Source organism: Rhinolophus sinicus, linkage group LG05, assembly GCF_036562045.2.
Source record: "Rhinolophus sinicus isolate RSC01 linkage group LG05, ASM3656204v1, whole genome shotgun sequence".
NCBI lineage: Eukaryota > Metazoa > Chordata > Mammalia > Chiroptera > Rhinolophidae > Rhinolophus > Rhinolophus sinicus.
The window spans coordinates 122,932,672-122,952,467 of NC_133755.1; the positions used below are offsets into that span (position 1 = coordinate 122,932,672).

General features: G+C 43.5%; 1 protein-coding gene across 1 annotated transcript in view; it reads right to left on the minus strand.

The window, feature by feature from the left end:
• Positions 1–17,652, minus strand: part of RRAGD (Ras related GTP binding D) — a 47,860-nt gene extending 30,208 nt beyond the window's left edge. The window contains exon 1 of the mRNA XM_019743289.2: positions 17,065–17,652. Coding sequence (XP_019598848.1) covers positions 17,065–17,200 — 136 coding nt within the window. The 5' untranslated portion in view covers positions 17,201–17,652. The remainder of the gene's footprint in view (positions 1–17,064) is intronic.
• Between the last annotated feature and the right edge of the window lie 2,144 nt (positions 17,653–19,796).

Sequence of the window (19,796 nt, forward strand, 5' to 3'; positions counted from 1 at the left end):
GAAAGAGTTTCATTGGCTATAGACGTATGCATTGATTTGTGTAGTTAATATTTTTAAGATTTTATTTTTCTTCGAGCAGCTTTAGGTTCACAGCAAAATTGAGGGGAAGCCACAGAGATTTCCCATATGCCTCCTGCCCCCAGACCTGCAAACCTGCCCTTTATCAGCATCCCCCACCACAGTGGTATATTTGTTAAAATTGATAAACCTACAGTGACATATCATAATCGCCCAAAGTCCATACGTTATGGCTCACTCCTGGTGTTGTACATTCTGTGGCTTTGAACAAAATGTATAATGACATGCATCTATCATAGTATCATACAAAGTATTTTCACTGCCCTAAAAATCCTGTGCTCTGCTTATTCTTACCTTCTCCCAGCTCCCCAACCTGTGGCAACCATTATTCTTTTTTCCGTTTCCATAGTTTTGTCTTTTCCAGGATGTAATATAGTTGAAATCATATAGTATGTAGCCTTTTCATACTGGCCTCTTTCACTTAGTATTATGCATTTAAGTTTCCTCCATGTCTTTTCGTGGCTTTTTGAAAATTGAGTGATACTTGACATACCCTATTGTTAAGTTTAGGGTATATATATATTGATTTGATACAATTTATTTGCAATGTGATTGCCGTAGTAGCATAAGCTAACACCTCTATTGCATTACATAATTATTGTTTTTTTCTAGTGTTGGGAATAGTTCATATCTTTTTATTTTTTTATTTTTTTACATTTTTTTAATTAGTTTCAGGTGTACAAAACAATGTAATAGTTAGACATTTATCATTTATATCCCTCACACAATGATAACCCCCCTCTCCCATCTACTACCCCTCTGACATCGCGCACAGCCATTACATTTCCACTGTCTCTATTCCTAATGCTGTACTCCGCTTCTTGTAACCATATATATATATATATATATAATATATATATATATATTATATATATATATATAAAATTGTAGTTGACATTCATTATTTTTCAGCTTCAGCTTCAGGTGTACAGTGCAGTGATCAGGCATCTGCATCTTCCCTGAGGTGGTCTCCCTAATGAGACAAGTGTCCATCGGATACCCTAAAAAAATCTTTACAACATTGTTGATTACATTCCCCAAATTGACTTTTGTATCCCCGTGGCAATCCTGTGGTCACCGATTGTGCTTTCTAATCCCCTCACCTTCCCCCTTATCCCCACCCTTCCCATCTAGCAACCCTCAGTTTTCCTCTATGTCTCTGAGACTGTTTCTGATTAGTTCATTCATTTATTCTTTTCTTTAGATTCCACATATAAGTGAGATCATATGGTATTTGTCTTTCTCTGTCTGACTTATTTCACTTAGCATAATGTTCTCTAGGTCCATCCATATTGTTGCAACTGGTAAGATTTCATTCTTCTTTATGGCTGCGTAATAATCCATTGTATAAATGTACCACAGTTTCTTAATCCAGTCGTCTACCTATGGGCATTTCGGTTGTTTCTATGTCTTGGCTATTGTGTATAGTGCTGCAATAAACATAGGGGTGCATAAGTTTTTTCAAATTAGAGTTTTGGATTTCTCTGGATAGATATCTAGGAGTGAAATTGCTGGGTCATAAGGTAGTTCCATTTTCAGATTTTTGAGATACCCCCATACTGTTTTCCATAGTGGCTGCACCAATCTGCAATCCCACCAACAGTGCACGACGGTTCCCTTTTCTCCACATCCTCACCAGCACTTGTTTGTAGATTTATTGATGATAGCCATTTTGACTGGGGTGAGGTGGTATCTCATTGTGGTTTTTATTTGCATTTCTCTAATTATTAGTGAGGTTGAGCATTTTTTCATTTGTCTGTTTGCCATCTGTATGTCTTCTTTAGAAAAATGTCTCTTCATGTCAAAATGTCTCTCCATTTTTTGATTTGGTTGTTTGTTTTTTTGGAGTTGAATTGAGTGAGTTTTTTTGGGGTTGAGTTGAGTGAGTTTTTTATAAATGTGAGATATTAACCCCTTATCAGATATATCATTGGCAATTATCTTCTCCCATTCAGTAGGATCTCTTTTTGTTTTACTGATGGTTTCCTTTGCTGTAAAAAAAGCTTTTTAGTTTGATGTTTATTTTTTCTCTTACTTCCCTTGCCCGAGGAGATATATCAGTAAAAATCTTACTCCGGGTAATGCACAGACACTATTATAAGCACCTTCTCACCCCATCCTACTCACACACAGTTTTCCAGTTCAACTTAATCCAATCCAACAAATTGCTGATGATATACAATGGAAGCACTGATATGGAAGTGAACCACCCAAAAGGTCACCAGCTTTCTTCTTCATCAGCGATTATATGTTACCCACTTGCAGTATTACCGTTACAGCCTTAGCAAAAGCAGGACATGAATTAAAAAAGAAAACAACTTGTAGTTTCAAAAATATCAGACTGATAACATGTTAGAGTCTTCACCCCCCATTCTAACTCCCCCAAAGTAATAGAGAAGGTATAAATAATAAATGAACAAATAAACATGGTATTTTCAAACACAGTTGAGCTTGAAACAAAGACGAAAACTCAAACTGACAAACTAGTGAGAAATTCCTAAGGAACACAAAGATCAGATTGAAGAGGGAACCTGCAGCCCTTGGCATGAATGAAAAGATTCTACTGCAGAAGGCAGAACTGGTGGAAGCTCAAACAGGAAGGTGCATGAAGATGACCAATAGGGTTGTTATTTGGAGAATCAAGGTGAGAAGCCTCAAGCAGATAAATTCTGTGCCCATCTACCAAACGCCATCCTACACACACTCTAGAATATCTTCCAGTGGGGGCAGAGAATGTAGGAGCTTGGGTCTGAAAGGAAAGGCAGTGCCCCAGCGGCTAGCGATGCCTAGAAGGAACAGCGAGTAGTCACCCTACCAAGTACTCAGTCCTTACCTAACTCTCACTACAATGTTCAAGAAGTGGAAGCAGCACCATCTTCCCTCCAGACATTTCCTCAAATGCCAAACATTTGAGGAAAGTCAAGATTATAGAAGAGAACACAGACTCAACAAATGGAAGAACGTACACCTGAAGAAGCAGAGTTCACAATGTAATCAGAGCAAACTTTCAAGTTGGGTGTAACTAAAGTAAACAGAGATAAGAGAAATAAGAACAGACAGTTTCAGAATAAGGGCGCAATCATGAAAAAGGAGACTTAGAGATTTTGGAAATAAAAATATAATTGTAGGGGGAAAAAGATAAATGGATTGAAAAGCAGAATAAACACAGGTAAAGAGGGCAATAGTGAACAGGAAAATCAAATTCTCTCATAATGCAGTATAAAGGTATAAAGCACTGAAAAGTATGAAATAAAAGTTAAAGTGACATCAGGAATGTGATTCAGACGTCCCATTTGCCTGCCAAAGAAGTTCCAAAAGGAGAAAATACAAAATCTAGGGGAAAGCAATATTTAACTCAATAGTAGATCAGCCTTTCCCAGCTAAGAAAAGATAAAACTCAAATGAACAGGCCCACAAGTTAAAAGGGAGAAATTTAAACAAAAACAAACCTAAACCTAGGATAATCATAGTAAAACTTCAAAACATCAAAAATAATAAAATCCGTCAAATTCTCAGAAAAGAAAACATTATCTACAAAGAAAGCAGACATCTTAACATGGGATGCTAGAAGAGAATAGAACAGGATCTTCAAAGGACTGGAGGGAAGTATCTTTGAACTTGATTTATATACCCAGTCATCCTATTTTTCAAATGTGCAAGTAGAATAAAGACATTTTCAGACATTCAAGGATTGAGAAAGTTTATTGCCCACTTAATCTCTTTGAAAGAATTACTCAAGGATGTACTCTTGAAAGAAAAAAATACTCCCAAAATGTAGTGTAATACAAAAAGCAATGGAAACCAAGAAATTTTAGTGAAACCTATTAATTTTAAATAAGTATTGATTTTAAAATTTTAAAGAGAAATCAGAAACTAAAATTCCTGATATAGTAGACATGTGAAATTGATGAGGGAAACTAAAAGGTAAGTAAAAGAATACTGTGGTTCTTGTTAGAAAAGCATAGTTATGTATCAATATATTTTTTTTAATTTAAGAATAATCACCTCAAACCAGCAGAAAGTATTAGAAAAGGGTCCAGAGGATTCAGACAAACAGCAAAGCATGGGTAGGGGAAGGATGTAGGGAACTCATTAATGGGATTTTGGCTCTAATTTTTAAAAGGAAACACTCATGTACATATATAATTAAAATTAGTTTGGAAGAGAAAGAAAAACTATATCGGAAGTCTCAAAGGACACAGATATAGGAGGATTAAAAGACAACAACTGACACTGTTTTACACTTTAATTTACAAATTTAGACCTTTAAGTTAAATTTCAAAGATGTACAAGCTCACTGAAAATGTTTTATATTTTCTTGACTTTATACGCTAAATACGAAAGTTTCAAAATATTAAACAGTCCTCAAATTGTGAATTCAACTTCACGTTTTTTCTTTAAATGGTTGTATTATGATTTCTGTTTTTTAATACAATAAATGTATTGGTTAATGCTTACAAAATAGTTTCTTAGTAAGTGCTGGTTGGATATGTAAAAAGATATGTAAAACATGGCTCCTATCTCAAAGAAACTTAAAATCTAATCTAGACAGTGTCGTGTTGGCACAAAAATAGACAAATAGATCACTGGAACAAAACAGGGAGTCAAGAAATAAACTCACATACATGGACAACTGACTTTTGACAAAGATGAAAAAAACCAACTCCATGGAGAAAGGATAGTCACTTTCACCAGAGTGCTGGAACATTTGGACATCTATATGCCAAAAAGAGAATTTCAATCCATATCTCACACCATGTATAAAAATTAACTCAAACAGGGGCTGGCCCGGTGGCTCAGGCGGTTGGAGTTCCATGCTCCTATCTCTGAAGGCTGCTGGTTTGATTCCCACATGGGCCAGTGGGCTCTCAACCACAAGGTTCCCAGTTCCATTCTTCAACTCCCACAACGGATGGTGGGCTGCGTCCCCTGCAACTAGCTACCGCAACTGTACCTGGAGCTGAGCTGCGCCCTCCACAACTAAGATTGAAAGGACAACTTGACTTGGAAAAAGGTCCTGGAAGTACACACTGTTCCCCAATAAAGTCCTGTTCCCCTTAAAAAAAAATAACTCAAAACAGATCATAGGCCTAATTGTAATGTCTAAAACTATTTCTCTTATAGGAGAATATATTTATAACCTTGGGTTAGGCAAAGATTTCTTTTTTTTTTAAAAAAAAAGATTTTATTGGGGGACGGGAACAGGACTTTATTGGGGAACAATGGTCAAATTGTTGTCCTTTCGATCTTAGTTGTGGATGGTGCCATTCAGCTTCAAGTTGTTGTCCTTTCAGTCTTAGTTGTGGAGGGCACAGCTCAGGTTCAGGTCCAGTTGCCGTTGCTAGTTGCAGGGGGCACAGCCCACCATCCCTTGTGGGAGTCGAACCGGCAACCTTCTGGTTGAGAGGACAGGCTCCAACCAACTGAGCCATCCGGGAGCTCAGCGGCAGCTCAGCTCAAGGTGCCGTGTTCAATCTTAGTTAGGCAAAGATTTCTTACAAATGACATCCTCCCCCCAAAATTGATAAATTGAACTTTATTGAAATAAAATCTATGCTCTTCAATTGACACTGTTAAAATAATAATAATAATAATAATAATACAAATTGCAGATTTGGAGAAAATATTTGCAAATCATATACCTAGTAAAGGATTTGTATCCAGAATATTTAAAGAACTCTAAGAACTCATTAATAAGAAAACAAAACCCAATTTAAAAGTGGGGAAGGGCAAAAGATTAATGAACAAACAATTCATCAAATAAGATTTATGGAAGGTAAATAAACACATGAAAAATTGTTCATTAGTCTGAATCAGAAAATGTAAATCTAAGTACAATGAGATACTACTGCATACCCACTGGCACATGTTGGTTCTCACACACTGCTAGTGGAAATGTAAAATGGTACATGGTACAACCATTTTGGAAAACTTTGGTGTGGTTTCTTAAGAAGCTGACCATACATCTATTATATTATCCCAACTATTCTACAGCTAGGTATTTACCCAAAAGAAATGAAAGCATCTGTCCATACAAAAATTTGTACACAAAAGGTCATAATTTTATTTGTAATAGTCAAAAACTGGAAACCCAAATGTCCATCAACAGGTGAATTGTGGTGTATCTGAGCAGCAAAAAGAAGCAAACTATTGATATACATAACACGGGTGAATCTCAAAATAATTATGCTGAGTGAAAGAAGCCAGTTGAAAAAGGACCTAGTCTATGATTCCGTTTATATAAAGTTCTAAAAACTATAAACACACATCCAGTGGCCAATAGCAGATCAGTGGTTGCCACAGCAATGGAAGAGGCAGTAAGGAGGAGTCAGAGGGAGGGACTCCTAAAAGGTACGAGGAAACTTTTGGAGGTGATGGGTGTGTGTGCATCTTGATTGTGGTGATGGTTTCACAGGTATAGGCATAGCAAACTTATCAGACAGGTGCACTTTATTTTGTCAATTATACCTCAATACAGCTATTTTAAAAAAAATGTATTCTTGGGGCGGGTGGATGGCTCAGTTGGTTGGAGCGCGAGCTCTCAACAAGGTTGCCGGTTCAATTCCCGCATGGGATGGTGGGCTGCGCCCCCAACAACTAAAGATTGAAAATGGTGACTGGACATGGAGCTGAGCTGCGCCATCCACAACTAGATTGAAAGACAACTACTGATGGGTCCTGGAAAAACACTGTTCACCAATATTCCCCAATAAAAAATAAATAAATAAATAAAAAGTACTCTCGAGGACAAGAATGGAAACCTAGAGAGCTATCGTTGCTCCATTTATCACCTCCCAAATAGCCAGTGTTATACCAATGCAAAGTAGGGGAGAAATGTCCAGCGGGCTGTAGGGAGGGACCCAGTGGATGACAAGGGCTAGGAATGCAAACATAAAGCCATGCAGGATTAGGACGGGGTTTGGTGAGGGGACTCTCCAAGAGAGGGAGCGCAAATGTAAGCAACGGCACAAAGTGTTGCATGGAACAGGAAAATACACATGCAATGAAAACTCATAGCAACCATGTATAAAGGTAGCTAGCTTCCATGTATCAACCATTGCACTAGGCACTCTACACACTTCATCTCATTCACACTCTTTCAAAAATAGATATTATTATCCCCATTTCACAAGTGAAGAAATTCTGGCTCTGGAAGATCAAGTAACATTCAGACTGAGGGTTGGCCCATCTAAAGTCTCTGCATTCGTTCTCTTTCTGCTGTGCAACCTGCCTCCAATTAAAGAAAGCAAAACGCCACGATAAATTATTTCCATATACAAAAACATATTTAAGTGCTTGTAAATGTCTTTATTTCTTCCCAATTTATACTGCTGGGTGTCGGTGTAGATTTCACTTATCTTCAGCAGGGTCTGCAAGTCTCTATGTGGCTTGATCACCAGTGCTGCTGCCCTGGAGGGTTGGATCTCCTCCCACTGTGAGAGCGGGGAGGTGATGGGGACAACCGTGAAGAGAGCAGGGAGGGGGCCGGCCAGTGGCTCAGGAGATTGGAGCTCCATGCTCCTAACTCTGAAGGCTACCGGTTCGATTCCCACATAGGCCAGTGGGCTCTCAACCACAAGGTTGCTAGTTCAATTCCTCGAGTCCCGCAAGGGATGGTGGGCTCTGCCCCCTGCAACTAAGATTGAACACGGCACCTTGAGCTGAGCTGCCACTGAGCTCCTGGATGGCTCAGTCGGTTGGAGCGCGGGCTCTCAACCACAAGGTTGCCGGTTCGACTCCTGAAAGGGATGGTGGGCTGTGCCCCCTACAACTAGCAACAGCAACTGGACCTGGAGCTGAGCTGCGCCCTCCACAAATAAGACTAAAAGGACAACAACTTGAAGCTGAATGGCACCCTCCACAACTAAGATTGAAAGGACAACAATTTGACTTGGAAAAAAGTCCTGGAAGTACACACTGTTCCCCAATAAAGACCTGTTAAAAAAAGAGAAAAAAGAAAGAAAGAAAAAGAGAGGAGGAAGGGTATTTGCGATGTTTACCTACCCAGAGTGGCTGGGAGGCAGAATACACAAACAGCTATAACGTACACATACAGATGGAAGTGTTCTTCTCCCTGCCAAATTCAAGCAGGGGCCACTCCCAGTAAGCAAATGGAAATGGTAGACCACTCAGCAAGCATACCATCAACTCGGTGGGGACCTCTTTGACCCACACGGACATATTTTATCATATTTAGTTGGTGTGTATGGAAATATACTGGGTGCCAGGGACCTTGATAGACATGTTTGCAAACTTTAGCCACCCCAGGAGGAGATACGAGTCTGTTTTATACTTGAGGAGTGTGTGGGAAGGAAGCTGCCCAAGGTCACAGGGCTGGCATGTGGTGTAGTCTTTACCCAGAGTTGTAACCAGCAATCAGAGGGCATTAATCAATAACTGCAACAAAGAGAAAAGGAAGAGACTAGAACATATCAGAGTACATCATGCATAATAAGAGTAAATACTACTAGTGAAATTCTTTTAGGTTTCCTCTCTAATCCTCTACCACCCTTCCGTCAAGTATCTCCACTTCTAAAACCCTATGGGTTTTCTCAGAGTTTCTCTGAGGGTCTCATTCTACCCTGGAGTGCGAGCAGGGATCTGATGTGAGGAAACACCCCAACCTCTTGGCCTCCTGGGGAGGGCTGGGCTCTCTCTACCAACATTTCCCTGAGCGTCTCCCACTCACTCAAGTTTAATAAGAACAACCTAAGAAAGGTGAAAATGTGGAAGAGAATGAAGGGCGATAGCTGCTTTCAAAGGGGCAATAAGAGGGCTAGTACTTAAAAAAAGGAAATCAGAAAAGAACTACAGGATTTGGGATTAGATGGAACCCCAGTGAGGGTTCTTTAAGAGTGTCAGCGGGGCTTGGAGGAAGTTGCAGGAGTGAGGTGAAATTTACAAGAGGGCAGTTTGTTCTGCTTCATAAAGGTTCCCTGAAAGTCCGCCAAGTGTTAGACAGGGCTGAGCCAGGGGCTACAGACACAAAGAAAAGATTTATCCCTTAGCGATTAGAGGGGAAAACAGACAAGAAACACTGACAATTCATTGCTATCTAGGTGTTATGGGCTCAGAGAGAAGGCTCCCTGGAGAATAACATCTGAGTCTTAAAGAAGAGGAAGCATAAAAGAGATGAATGAGGGAAAGGTAGTGCCAGGAAGAGATTTTGGCCTTCCTGGAGTTTAGGGAATGTAGTTTAAAGGCAAGAAAAGGCTCCCACTGTCCAGAGGCTTCCCACAGCATTTAGAATAGAATCCAAATGCCTTCTTGCCCCAAAGTGCCCTATGTGGGCTATCCTCTCTCCCCATGCCTGGTTCATCTTCCGCACTAGTTCCCTATGCTGCAGCCAGACTGGCCTTCTGGTTCCTCAGCTCAGTCTGGACTCACTCCTCCCTCCACCTGGCAGGCTTCCCCTCAGCCCAGTGGCAATTTCACCTCCTCTGATCTAAACCAGGCCCCATCACTTCCTAATAACTCTGTGTCTTCTTAATAGTGTTAAGTTGGTGCAAACATAACTGCGGTTTAAAAGGTTAAAAATAATTGCAAAAAACCGCAATTACTTTTGCACCAACCTAATACTTATCACTATACAAAGTTATCTTTTTACTTTATGTCTGTCTTCTTGTTGGTTTACTTGTTTATTGTCTGTCTCCCTCACATACACACACACAAAATACAATGTAGAGAGGTTAACAGGCTAGCTCGTGAATGAGATGATGGGAAGTTTGGGGTCTACTCTGAAAGCCATGAGGAAATCACTAAGGATTTTCAAGGGAGACTAAATTGATCAGATTTACACTTCAGGAAGTTCACTCCAGAAATAGACTCCCTAGAGGGGGTTCATGAGACAGTGAAGAGGACTAGAATAAGCCACTGTGGCATAAAAATTATTTTGAGCTAAAGGCATGTGAATTCCTGAAAGCCCTTATTTGCCTAAAGCAGAGCCTCCCAAAAGAACTCAACTGTCATCAGTCTCCCTCCAGGAGCAATTCTAATCTTCTCTTGTTGTAGACTAAGAGTGAGACAAGAAGAGAGGTCGGCACCACACCCAGGCAGACATGGTCACAAAACTCTGGTATCTCCTTCCTCCTCTCCTATGGGCTCATTTATTTTTCTAAAAAGTCATTTGCTTTTCCATAGAAAATAGAACAAACCTCTTCTAAGATGTTATTTGTTCTCCAGAAAGTGCCCCTCTGCTCACCCTCTCCATCCTCTGTTAAGATGGTATATAATTCCCAAATGCTATCTGCTGCGAGTGGAATTTTTGTGAACTCTCATGCATTAGTACACAATTAAATCTGCTGTTCTCTTGTTACTCTGTCTTTTGTCAGTTTAATTTGCAGGCCCCCAATTCAGAACCTAAGAGAACACAGGAAATGGTTTTCCTCCCCACAACAGTAGAAAGTTGTTCTAGGACACAAATGACAAATGGAAGGACTAAGGCATGGACCCATGGAAATGGGTAGAAGGAATGGATTCCTGAGAAGTTCAAATCAACTCAACAGTATCTGGTGATCCATGGGACATAGAGGACAGGGGAGAAAGAAGCTCTGAGTTCCCAACCTGGCACACCAACTGAGCAAGGGCCCATTCACCAAGATGGTAAAGGGGAAGAAACTACTTGAAGTTGTGTCCAGGGTGCCTGCTGGCCTGTGGTCAGATGAGAAACAGGTCAGGGCGTTCAGAAAAGCCGTAAGACTGTGAGGTTGCAGACAGGCTGGAATTCAGGTTGTTGAGGCCATCCATGCCTTGATGGTCCTTTTTGTCCCTGATCTTGTTGGCTGAGGGTGAGGGCACATTTGAGAAGTTTTAGCCTTGGCCACCATGGAACAGCTCAAACCAATGCACTGCAATGTCTTATCACCCAGCAGTTACCACTCAGCACTTGCATAGCACGCAGTGTCATCTAACCCTCAAGTTGATAACTTTTGTTCTTCACAGATTTAAAAACTGAAGCCTCACTCGATAGGTGTTTGTTGGTCGGGGTGACTGAATGAAAGTGATTGGGCAGAATTTGAAGCTAAATTAACTGAAGCATTAGGAAGAAATTTCCTATCTGATTTTGGCCCCGATTAGCACTTGGGTATCAAGAGGATGAGCTTTATGCCTCGGTAGTTTATCTACTGTGGTCAGGGGCACTGAACAGACCTCACCTATCTTGCACTGGGTTCTGTAGGTACCAAACAGCCCAGCTTTGTAACTAGACTGCTGGAGACAGGGAAACTCAATGACCCAAGGAATGCATTATAGGGAGAAGTCATCTAACCTAGCCATTATCCGTCTTTAACCCCTGCAGGCTAATTACTTAATCAGCAACTGGCAGAGCCCTGTCAAAAACCAGTAGGCCTTGTAAACACAGAAAGGAAGAAAAAGATGGATCAGAGCCTTGAGCACAAGGCCACCTGGAGGCCTGGCCGAACTGTGGGTTGGGAATGTCAAAACAAAGGAAGAACCAGAATTCAGGAAAATAGGAATGGAAGGCCAATGCAGCCCTCCTTACACAGTTCTAGCAAGGTTGGCCCTAACTTCCTGAGCTCAGGGGTCTCCCCGGGGAGAATGAGACATCATATGAAATGCATTTCATAAATTCTGATGTATTATACAACTGAGAGCTACTATAATTAAGTTCTCCAAGAGGTGACACCTTTAAACAGGTTCAAAATGGGAAAATGTAATAAAACAAAGCTTTAATGAAAGAACTAGAATAACATGGAGGCAAAGTGATGGCAAGTGGAATGGTTTAGAAAGTACTGGGTTAGTGCCAGACTGGGGTTCAAGTCCCAACTCTGCCATTTTCCAGCTATGTGACCCTGTACATGTCCATGAGTCTTTATTTCTTCATCTATCAGTCTCTATCAGCATGTGTGTACTTACACACACACACACACACACACACACACACACACTTTCTTTTTTCCCCCAACCCAAGCCTAGGTAAGGAGAGGGTCTTTTGTGAAATGTGGCCACAGTGCAAGGCTCACTCAGCCTTAAGGGAAAGTTAGAATTTCTTAGCTATTACTATTCTGTAGGGTCAACAAAGGCTTAAGGTTCTATTTCCTTATGGTTTTAGGAAGAGACCTCTGGTTTGTTTCTATTTGCAATATTATCTGTGGTCCTTTACATTTCTGATCAATGGAACCACTTATACATTCAAAACCCAGGAGTTCAGTAAGATTAAAATTCCAACCCAAGTGGAAATTAAATATATGCATAATAATAGTACAATTAATAACAGACTGTGCAAAAATCACGAAGATTCACTGTCCATTTGATTAACTACTTAGTAAGGTGAATTAGATGCAAATAGAGCATATATTTTCGAAGATATAAAGGGGATTTTTATTTATTTTTATTTATATGTAAAGACCAAATCTGTATGAAATCCTCTCACATCACACTGGCAGGTAACTAAAAAACACAATTCCATCTACGAATACTTCCTTTACATATACGCCTACATTCAATAACATTTCTAATGTTTTCTGACCTACCGTTGCTCCTGCAAAAAGGGAAACGGGTTCTTGTGAACTTTTTTTTTTTTTTAGGGAGGGCACAGCTCACAGTGGCCCACGCGGGGATCGAACTGGCAACCTTGGTGTTATCAGCACCAAGCTCTAACCAACTGAGCTAATAGGCCACCCCATGAACTTTTTTTTTTTTTTTTTTAACAATCACTTTAAGAGTGACCAAGCTTGGTTTTATGTAGTCCTCTGTTTTACATATTGAAAAACCGAGCTGGTATCTTCCCCAGAGTTCCTCAAGAGGAGAAGTTGACCAGCTCCCTGGATGCTTTAGGCCAGGAGTGAAAGACCTATTTGTCCTTAGTGTCACAGCAGAACCAGGGAAAGCTGTGTCACAAGAAAGCTTTAAGGCTTTTGCAGAAGAGGGAGAATAAAAAAGTTTTTTTCAAAAAAAAGGTAAGGAAGAATAAAGGAGGTAGAGAAGAAAGTAGTAAGAAAAATGAGCAGGAGAGTGGCAGTGTTAGGAAGGGAAATGTGTCACCAAGAATAACTGCGGGTGGGAGGGATTGAACAAAGCAGAGAGTCAACTGTGAGAGAGACAGAGAGAGCCACCTGGGGACTGAAAAAGACGTTCTTTCAAAGTCAGAGCCACACCCCTTATCCAGAATTCCAGAACTTGCTCTTTCTGCCTCATTTCCATTAGGCTACCCTATGTCTGTTCTAATATTAAAATGGGAAGATTTCTGATAAGACGAGAGAATCAAGATTCTATGATAACACTGAATCATTGAAACATGTTTACAAAACATCTTGTATAAAAATATGTTCTCTATATGTATTCAAACAAGTACTGTGCCTGAGGTGTCACATCATTTTAAACTATTCTGTATTTCTGTCTATTCCAACTCTCTGTATCTCTGTATTTCCAGGGATAGAAGGAAACCCAAGAGATTAGTTATGGCCAGGGCTGTAGTCATGGCCAACTCTTTTTGGACAAGGCCGAATCACAAGGAAAGGGACTTACATTTCCACGAACTTGACCCTCTACTAAACCTTGCTCAGTGTAGCTCACGTTCTGGCTGCAGAAAAATCTCCTGGCATCTCTAGCATATCAGAAGAACAATTATCTCTGCTTACTCTGGAGGGACAATGAGGAGATGAATTCACTAATAATCTTTAAATCATTTTAAGGAAAAAAATAGCTGACACTAATGATTAATAGATAGCAATTGCTGTATTCACTGCATTTACACCCATTAGGGAAGTACCACCTGCTGACCGTGGATTTTTCCTCCAGTAGCCACCTCAACTGTCACTTCCTTAGACCTAAGAGAGTCCACAGGCTGCTATGGAAACAGAATTGCACTTAGCTGGACTGTGGATGAGCAGCTACCTTAGCCCAGTTTCCCTTAAATGTTGGGGTTTTGGGGAAAAACAATATCACTTTTTGATTAAAATATGACCTTTTAATTGCTTTCCTTGTTATCACAGTTTTTAAAGCATGGTAATTTACTAAATATTTAAAGTCCATGTATCAAAAAAGAAATCATTATTTTAGGTACAACTGTTTTTAATAGCTTTATTAGTTTATTGCCTCCCCTCTGGAGTTTTATCTGGAATGTGAAAGTTGAAGGTGAGACTCACCTTATAGCTGATTAACTATCCTGAAAGGGGGGTTGATAGGTGCCCAAATCTGTCCTTAACAGAACTAAAGTTCCTGAGAACTTTCCTGGTATTCATGAATAAATTTTGGAGTGCAAGCCAGGAAAGTGCAGTTTAGCTGCACTACAGTTTCAAACTTAGCACAATGTGGTAAAACTCACCAGGCACTCAGTTTAGAAGATCAGAGGTTCCTCATAAGACTAAGGGACATGAAAATCACACTATCCACCTTCACTCCACATTCTTTTGCATCAGGGATCCTAGTGAGTCCTGCATCCTACCCGCCAGGGTAGATTTCTGAACCTCAAGGAAAAAGCCCCAGGTCTCCACTGAGCGCAGGCCCTAAACCAAGTCCACTAGGAAGGTGAAGGGGGAGGAGGGTTCATTAGAGAAATGCTTTGCTCAAGGTTCAAAGTGCACCATATACATCTTTTCTCAGAGTAAATAAGTCCTTTTTTCCTCCCACGTTCCTTTTTTTTTTTTTAAAGTTTGAGAGTAGGTAAATGTAAATTTTACTAAAAATGACACAGGATTATAATGCAACATGTGCCCAGGGCCCATTAGAAATCGGGATGACCCTTTGGTGGCACCTTGACGCTCCAGGAATGGAAGTCACAACTCCCACCCTCCCCAGTCATCCGGAGTCCCTGGGATCATATCAGCTGGCATGACAGTTGTCAGGGACAGTCTTTGCTCGAACTGCTGACCAAGGAGCCTATCTGCTCCTCTAGAGAGTGAATGTTCTGACAGATTCTACATTCAGGCCTACACCCCAACATGTGGCAAGCACAGGAGCCCGAGATAATGGAGGAAGTCCGAGAATAGAACACCTATCCACAATAGGCCCAGGTGGAGAAAGGCCCAGCTTCTGTAATGTTTGCAGGAGCAAATATTCATTTGTTGCTCCTCTTAACGACGTCAATATACTCACTGCTTTTATAGGAAGATACCAGGTTGATCCAAGAACTCACAAGGGAGGATTTTATCACTGAAGTAATCAAAAGGATCAGTTCTGGGCAGGTTTGCCTTTAGGTGAGGAGCAGTGAGGAGCATCCAAGACCAGGCTCTGGGGAAGGAAGCCCTTTGTTCAGGAAATCCCACCCTAAGGCAAAGCTTTACTTTCACTTCAATTTCAAGTCCCCAGATCAAATTTTAAAAGTGCTCCCTTAAAGGGCTATAGAATAAGTAAATAAACAGGTCCCGCCTGTGCTTTTCCTGAAACCTCTCTGGCCCCCAGGACAATATCAGATTACAAGGCTTTTCCTCTGGGATATAGTCACTTTTCTTATTTTTCTTTCTTTCTTTTTTCTTTAGAGTGCCACAAATACATCCTATTGTGGGTCTATCATTTCAAATACCTTGCAAATACATCCCTATTCTGAATCTCTCCCAAGTCTCCCAAGAATCTAGGAGGAGCCAACAAATGCAATTTGAATAATAATGAAGTGACTCAACAATTTAATTACCAAAGGTAGCCCTAGGGACTCCAACAAAAGGGTAGACCGCCTTCATCAACAAAAATGTAACCAGGTGCTCAACTGTGGGAGTGCAGAAGAGAGAAGCACACAGGTGCACACACATTGGTTTAAGCAAATGGGGAATTAGCACAAATCCTCCCTGGAGACACAGGCCATGGTGAAAAAGGGTGACTTGGAAAGCTTCTCGCTCATCTATCAGGCTCAGGTTTTGTTAACTTTTTCCCTTTCTGGCTCATTGAATGTAGCACCTACCATATGCAAAACAATGGAAACCGTTCTCCCAAGAAAAGCTCTGTACAGGGAATTCAAAATAAGTTCAATGAATTCCAATAAAAGTTCTTCAAAATCAACAGTCACAGAGGGTACTTTTATCCCTCACACAATTTCTTCAAAGTCAAAATGTGAAAAGTTAGTTTCTTCTTTGGATGCATACGACTTCACCTAGATGTTAGGTTTAACAATCTGTTGATTCAAGTGACCTTACAATAAAAGAACTTTTTCCTTGCTTTGGAGGAGAACAAAAAAAATGAATCCTTCTGGAATCCTAAAGAGCTCTCAACTTCCTTGGCACTTAAGAATTAAATGCAGGAAAGCCCCCACAGGCTGAACAATTGCTAAGCCCCGCTTCTTCAACAGAAAATAGTTTGCTTCTGAATGGCAATGTATTCCCCTAACCCGCGCTCACTCCAAGGCAGTCATTGCCGTGCCCAGGTAGTGACACACAGCGTAGATAAGGTGTCCTAACAACCGTGTTTGCCTGGATTCCGGAAACCGACGGCCACTCGTCGACTCCCACATCACTTGGGTGCATCTCTCCGCCACTCCACGGGTGCTCCTAAGCCGCAGACCTGGGCGGCCCCAGGACCCCTCCCGCGACGACACCGGGCAAGACTGACACCCGCAGCTGCCGACGACCCTGCCAGTCACGCTGCTGCCGGCTGCCTTTTTTAGCCACGACATCTGACCCCAGCTTCAACAGCAGCATTCAGGGAGAGGTCCCAGGGCGAGCCGGGCGGTCTCCTTCCCTCCCCAATCCCCAGACCCTCCCCAGAGCTCGGGTGAGAAGTGGGGGAGGTACCCGCCCTGGAAGGGGCCGCGAGCGCTTGTTCCTCTTGCCCAGGTGCTTGCACTCTCTGCTCTCCACACCGATCCCGCCCCCCCCCCCATCGCCGCCTGCACCCGGGATCCCCCATTTTGCGGTTTGCGGTCGCTCCTTGGCGCCCCTCCCCACCCCCACCCCGCAACTCCGCTCTCCTGGATCCCCCCCAAGTCCGTGGGCTATCGCGTTTGGCCCCGCCGGGGGCGGGAAGACACAGAAGGAAAGGGACGGGGTGCTGGCTCAGGACGCACGGGGCGGGGGGCCGGGCAGGGGACCCGGCGCTCACCTCCCTCCTCCGTCCCACTGTCCGGGTCGGCGTCCGAGGAGTCGGGCCCGTCCGCGTAGTCCGCTAGCCCTACCAGCTCATCCTCCTCGTCGTCGTCCTCGTCCTCCAGCTGCGGCTTCCCCAGCACCTGGCTCATTGCGCCCACCGGCTGGCCGTCCCGGGGGCGGCGGGGCTCCAGGGTGGGGGCTAAGCCTCCTCGCCTGCTGCTCTCAACCTATCTGAATTGGGGTTTTGTCTGGAGAGTGACGGAAGCCGGCGGAGGCGGGGGCTGCGGGTCCCCCCGGCGGGCGGCGTCCAGGTCTGGGTCCCGCGGTTCCCAGCGCTCCCGGAGCCCCCTCGCCGCCCCGCCCGCCTGCTGGCGGAGGACTCAGCCAGAGCGCGGCAGTTCCTCCCCGAGGAGGGAGAGAGAGACTGCGTGACCCAAGTCACCTGACACACACTGTCACACACTCACACACACACACCCCGCACGGGCACGCGCGCGCGCTCTCCCGGGCGCAGGCACCGCTCAGCGGGCGCTGGGCTGAGGCCTCACACGCTCACCCGGGGGAGCAGGGTGGCTCCTGGCCCTCCGCCCACCCAGAAGCGCACATGGACACTCGCCCGGTACCCCGGGCTCCCGGACCTGGCACCAGCACCCACCGCGGCTGCGCGCCAGGGGCCCCCACGCGCCGCTTCTGCACGTGGTCCCCGCACAGGCAGGCGAGCTGAGGGCCTGCACACCCTGAGAACGTCCCCTCCAGCCACCATCCCCCCCAACTCCCAAACACACACACCCTGCCTTGGGCGGCTGTCTCCAGCTTTAATCCTGGGGCAGGGTTCCAGTCCCAACTGGGCTGCCCCCCAATACTGCTGCACCTGGGCTCCCACCCAGAGTAGCGTTCCTAGGACACCCCGTGGATGCTGAAACGCCCCCAAAAGAAAACTCAGAGAAATACATAGCAGAGACAGTCTCCATAGCAATTGCCTTTTAGTGTGCGTTTACGGTTCGAAGTGCTTCCCACCAAAATATTCAAAAATCAGGCCTACCCAGACAGATGTAAATGTTTCTGGGGGGTGGGGGTGGGGGGACATGCCTCATGGCTGCCTACACTGAATAAAAATTCATCTGCAGTGTTTTGGAAAAGATCTCAGGTGTGTAACGCACTCAGGGGCTATTCATGGTCATTTCTTCCTGTCTCTTTGCATAAAATGTAATCTCAAAATAAAACGTTTCAAGGCTTTTGTGGGGGGTAAGAGGGATAGTGTGTGAGGGGAGGAGAAAGTCCCCCATAGGAATACCAGCAATGCGGGGGTGAGACCAAAACCTGCATTCCTCTGCAAGCTTTTCACAACAGGACATACTGTACCCACCCTTTCTGGATACTGCAAAAAAATCACGTGGATGAACTTCCTTCTGTCAAGAACAATAAGAAAGAAACCAGCTGACCATGCGTGGTGATCCAGATCCTACAGGTGCCAGCAGCTCAGCAGGTGGTGTGAGGGAGAAGAGGGGGAAGGGAGCTGAGGGAGAGGGGTGCTGCCTCTGTAGGGAACATTTATTGAGCACCTACTATATGCCAGGGGCGGCTGGACGGGGAGATCCACAGATGCTCAGAACAATGTTCCTGTCCTGGAAGAGCCCTCAGTTTAGCAAATCTTGACTCATGTCCTAGATTTTGCAGCAGTTGTGAGTGTTGAAGGTGGATACAGACACCTTTTAGGAGATGGCTGATTCTATTGGACAGGTCTTCAGATTTTCCAGGTGAAGGTAGTATAACTCCGTATTAATGTATCAGTGAAGGCTCTGATACATTCCAGGAGGAAAATAGATGGCACATGCAAAGATTTTAACTGAAAAGGCTTCAAGTGAAGGGAAAATTTACAGGGGCGTGGGCAGAGTTTAGGGCTTAGCAACAGTGGGAAGAGACCATCAAGCCTAAACTAGTAAGAGTAAAGGAAGGGAGCTCGAGTCCTGGAGAGGGGGCACAAAATAGGAATTATAGCTGATGAGGAAACACCTCTTGCCAGAGCCACCTTATATAGAGGAGACAGCAGTGAGAAGAAATACCCTGACCTCTCTCTCCTCCCACCCGCCATTCTCCTGCAAGTGGCTCCCATTGGCCCAACTCAACTGGAAACCAGAGGGCAAGGGAGCCTAGTCCAGGACACAGTGATTGAGTAGAGAGAGCATAGAGTGGATCCCAGGATTTGTTGGGGGTGGGGGAGGGGGGCTGCAAACAGCATAACCAACTAGCACAAGCAGACTCTACTTGGTCTTATCAGAGGAAGTTACTCTAGGGGTCATTTTCCTAGTCCATTTTCATCCATTCTATAGAAGGAAGTCCCCGGGAGGGAGAGCTCTCTCAGAGTGGGTTTGAAGACTTTTGGCTGTCCCAGAACAAACCCACCAACCCGGCAAGGCTTTTGAGCTGGCCTGATTCAAACTGCAGAGGGCTACTTATGAGGCCCTAGAAGCTAGTCCAAGGTCAGCTCAGACCATCCAGGCATCTCTGGCTGGTTGCCCCAGGACCCCAGGGATACAGGATGATTCTTAAGCCAAAATCCCCACTGTGTCCAAGACACAGAAAAAACAGAGGTATCTGATGATCACATTCCTTCCCCAAGAAGGGAGATCTTAGGGGGAAAACACCAGCAATATACCCTTAAACACTTTTGAGAATTGGACCATTCTCAAGAAAATAAGGGAGCACATCCACAAAAAGTCAATAAAAGCCAAACCTCAGTTATGC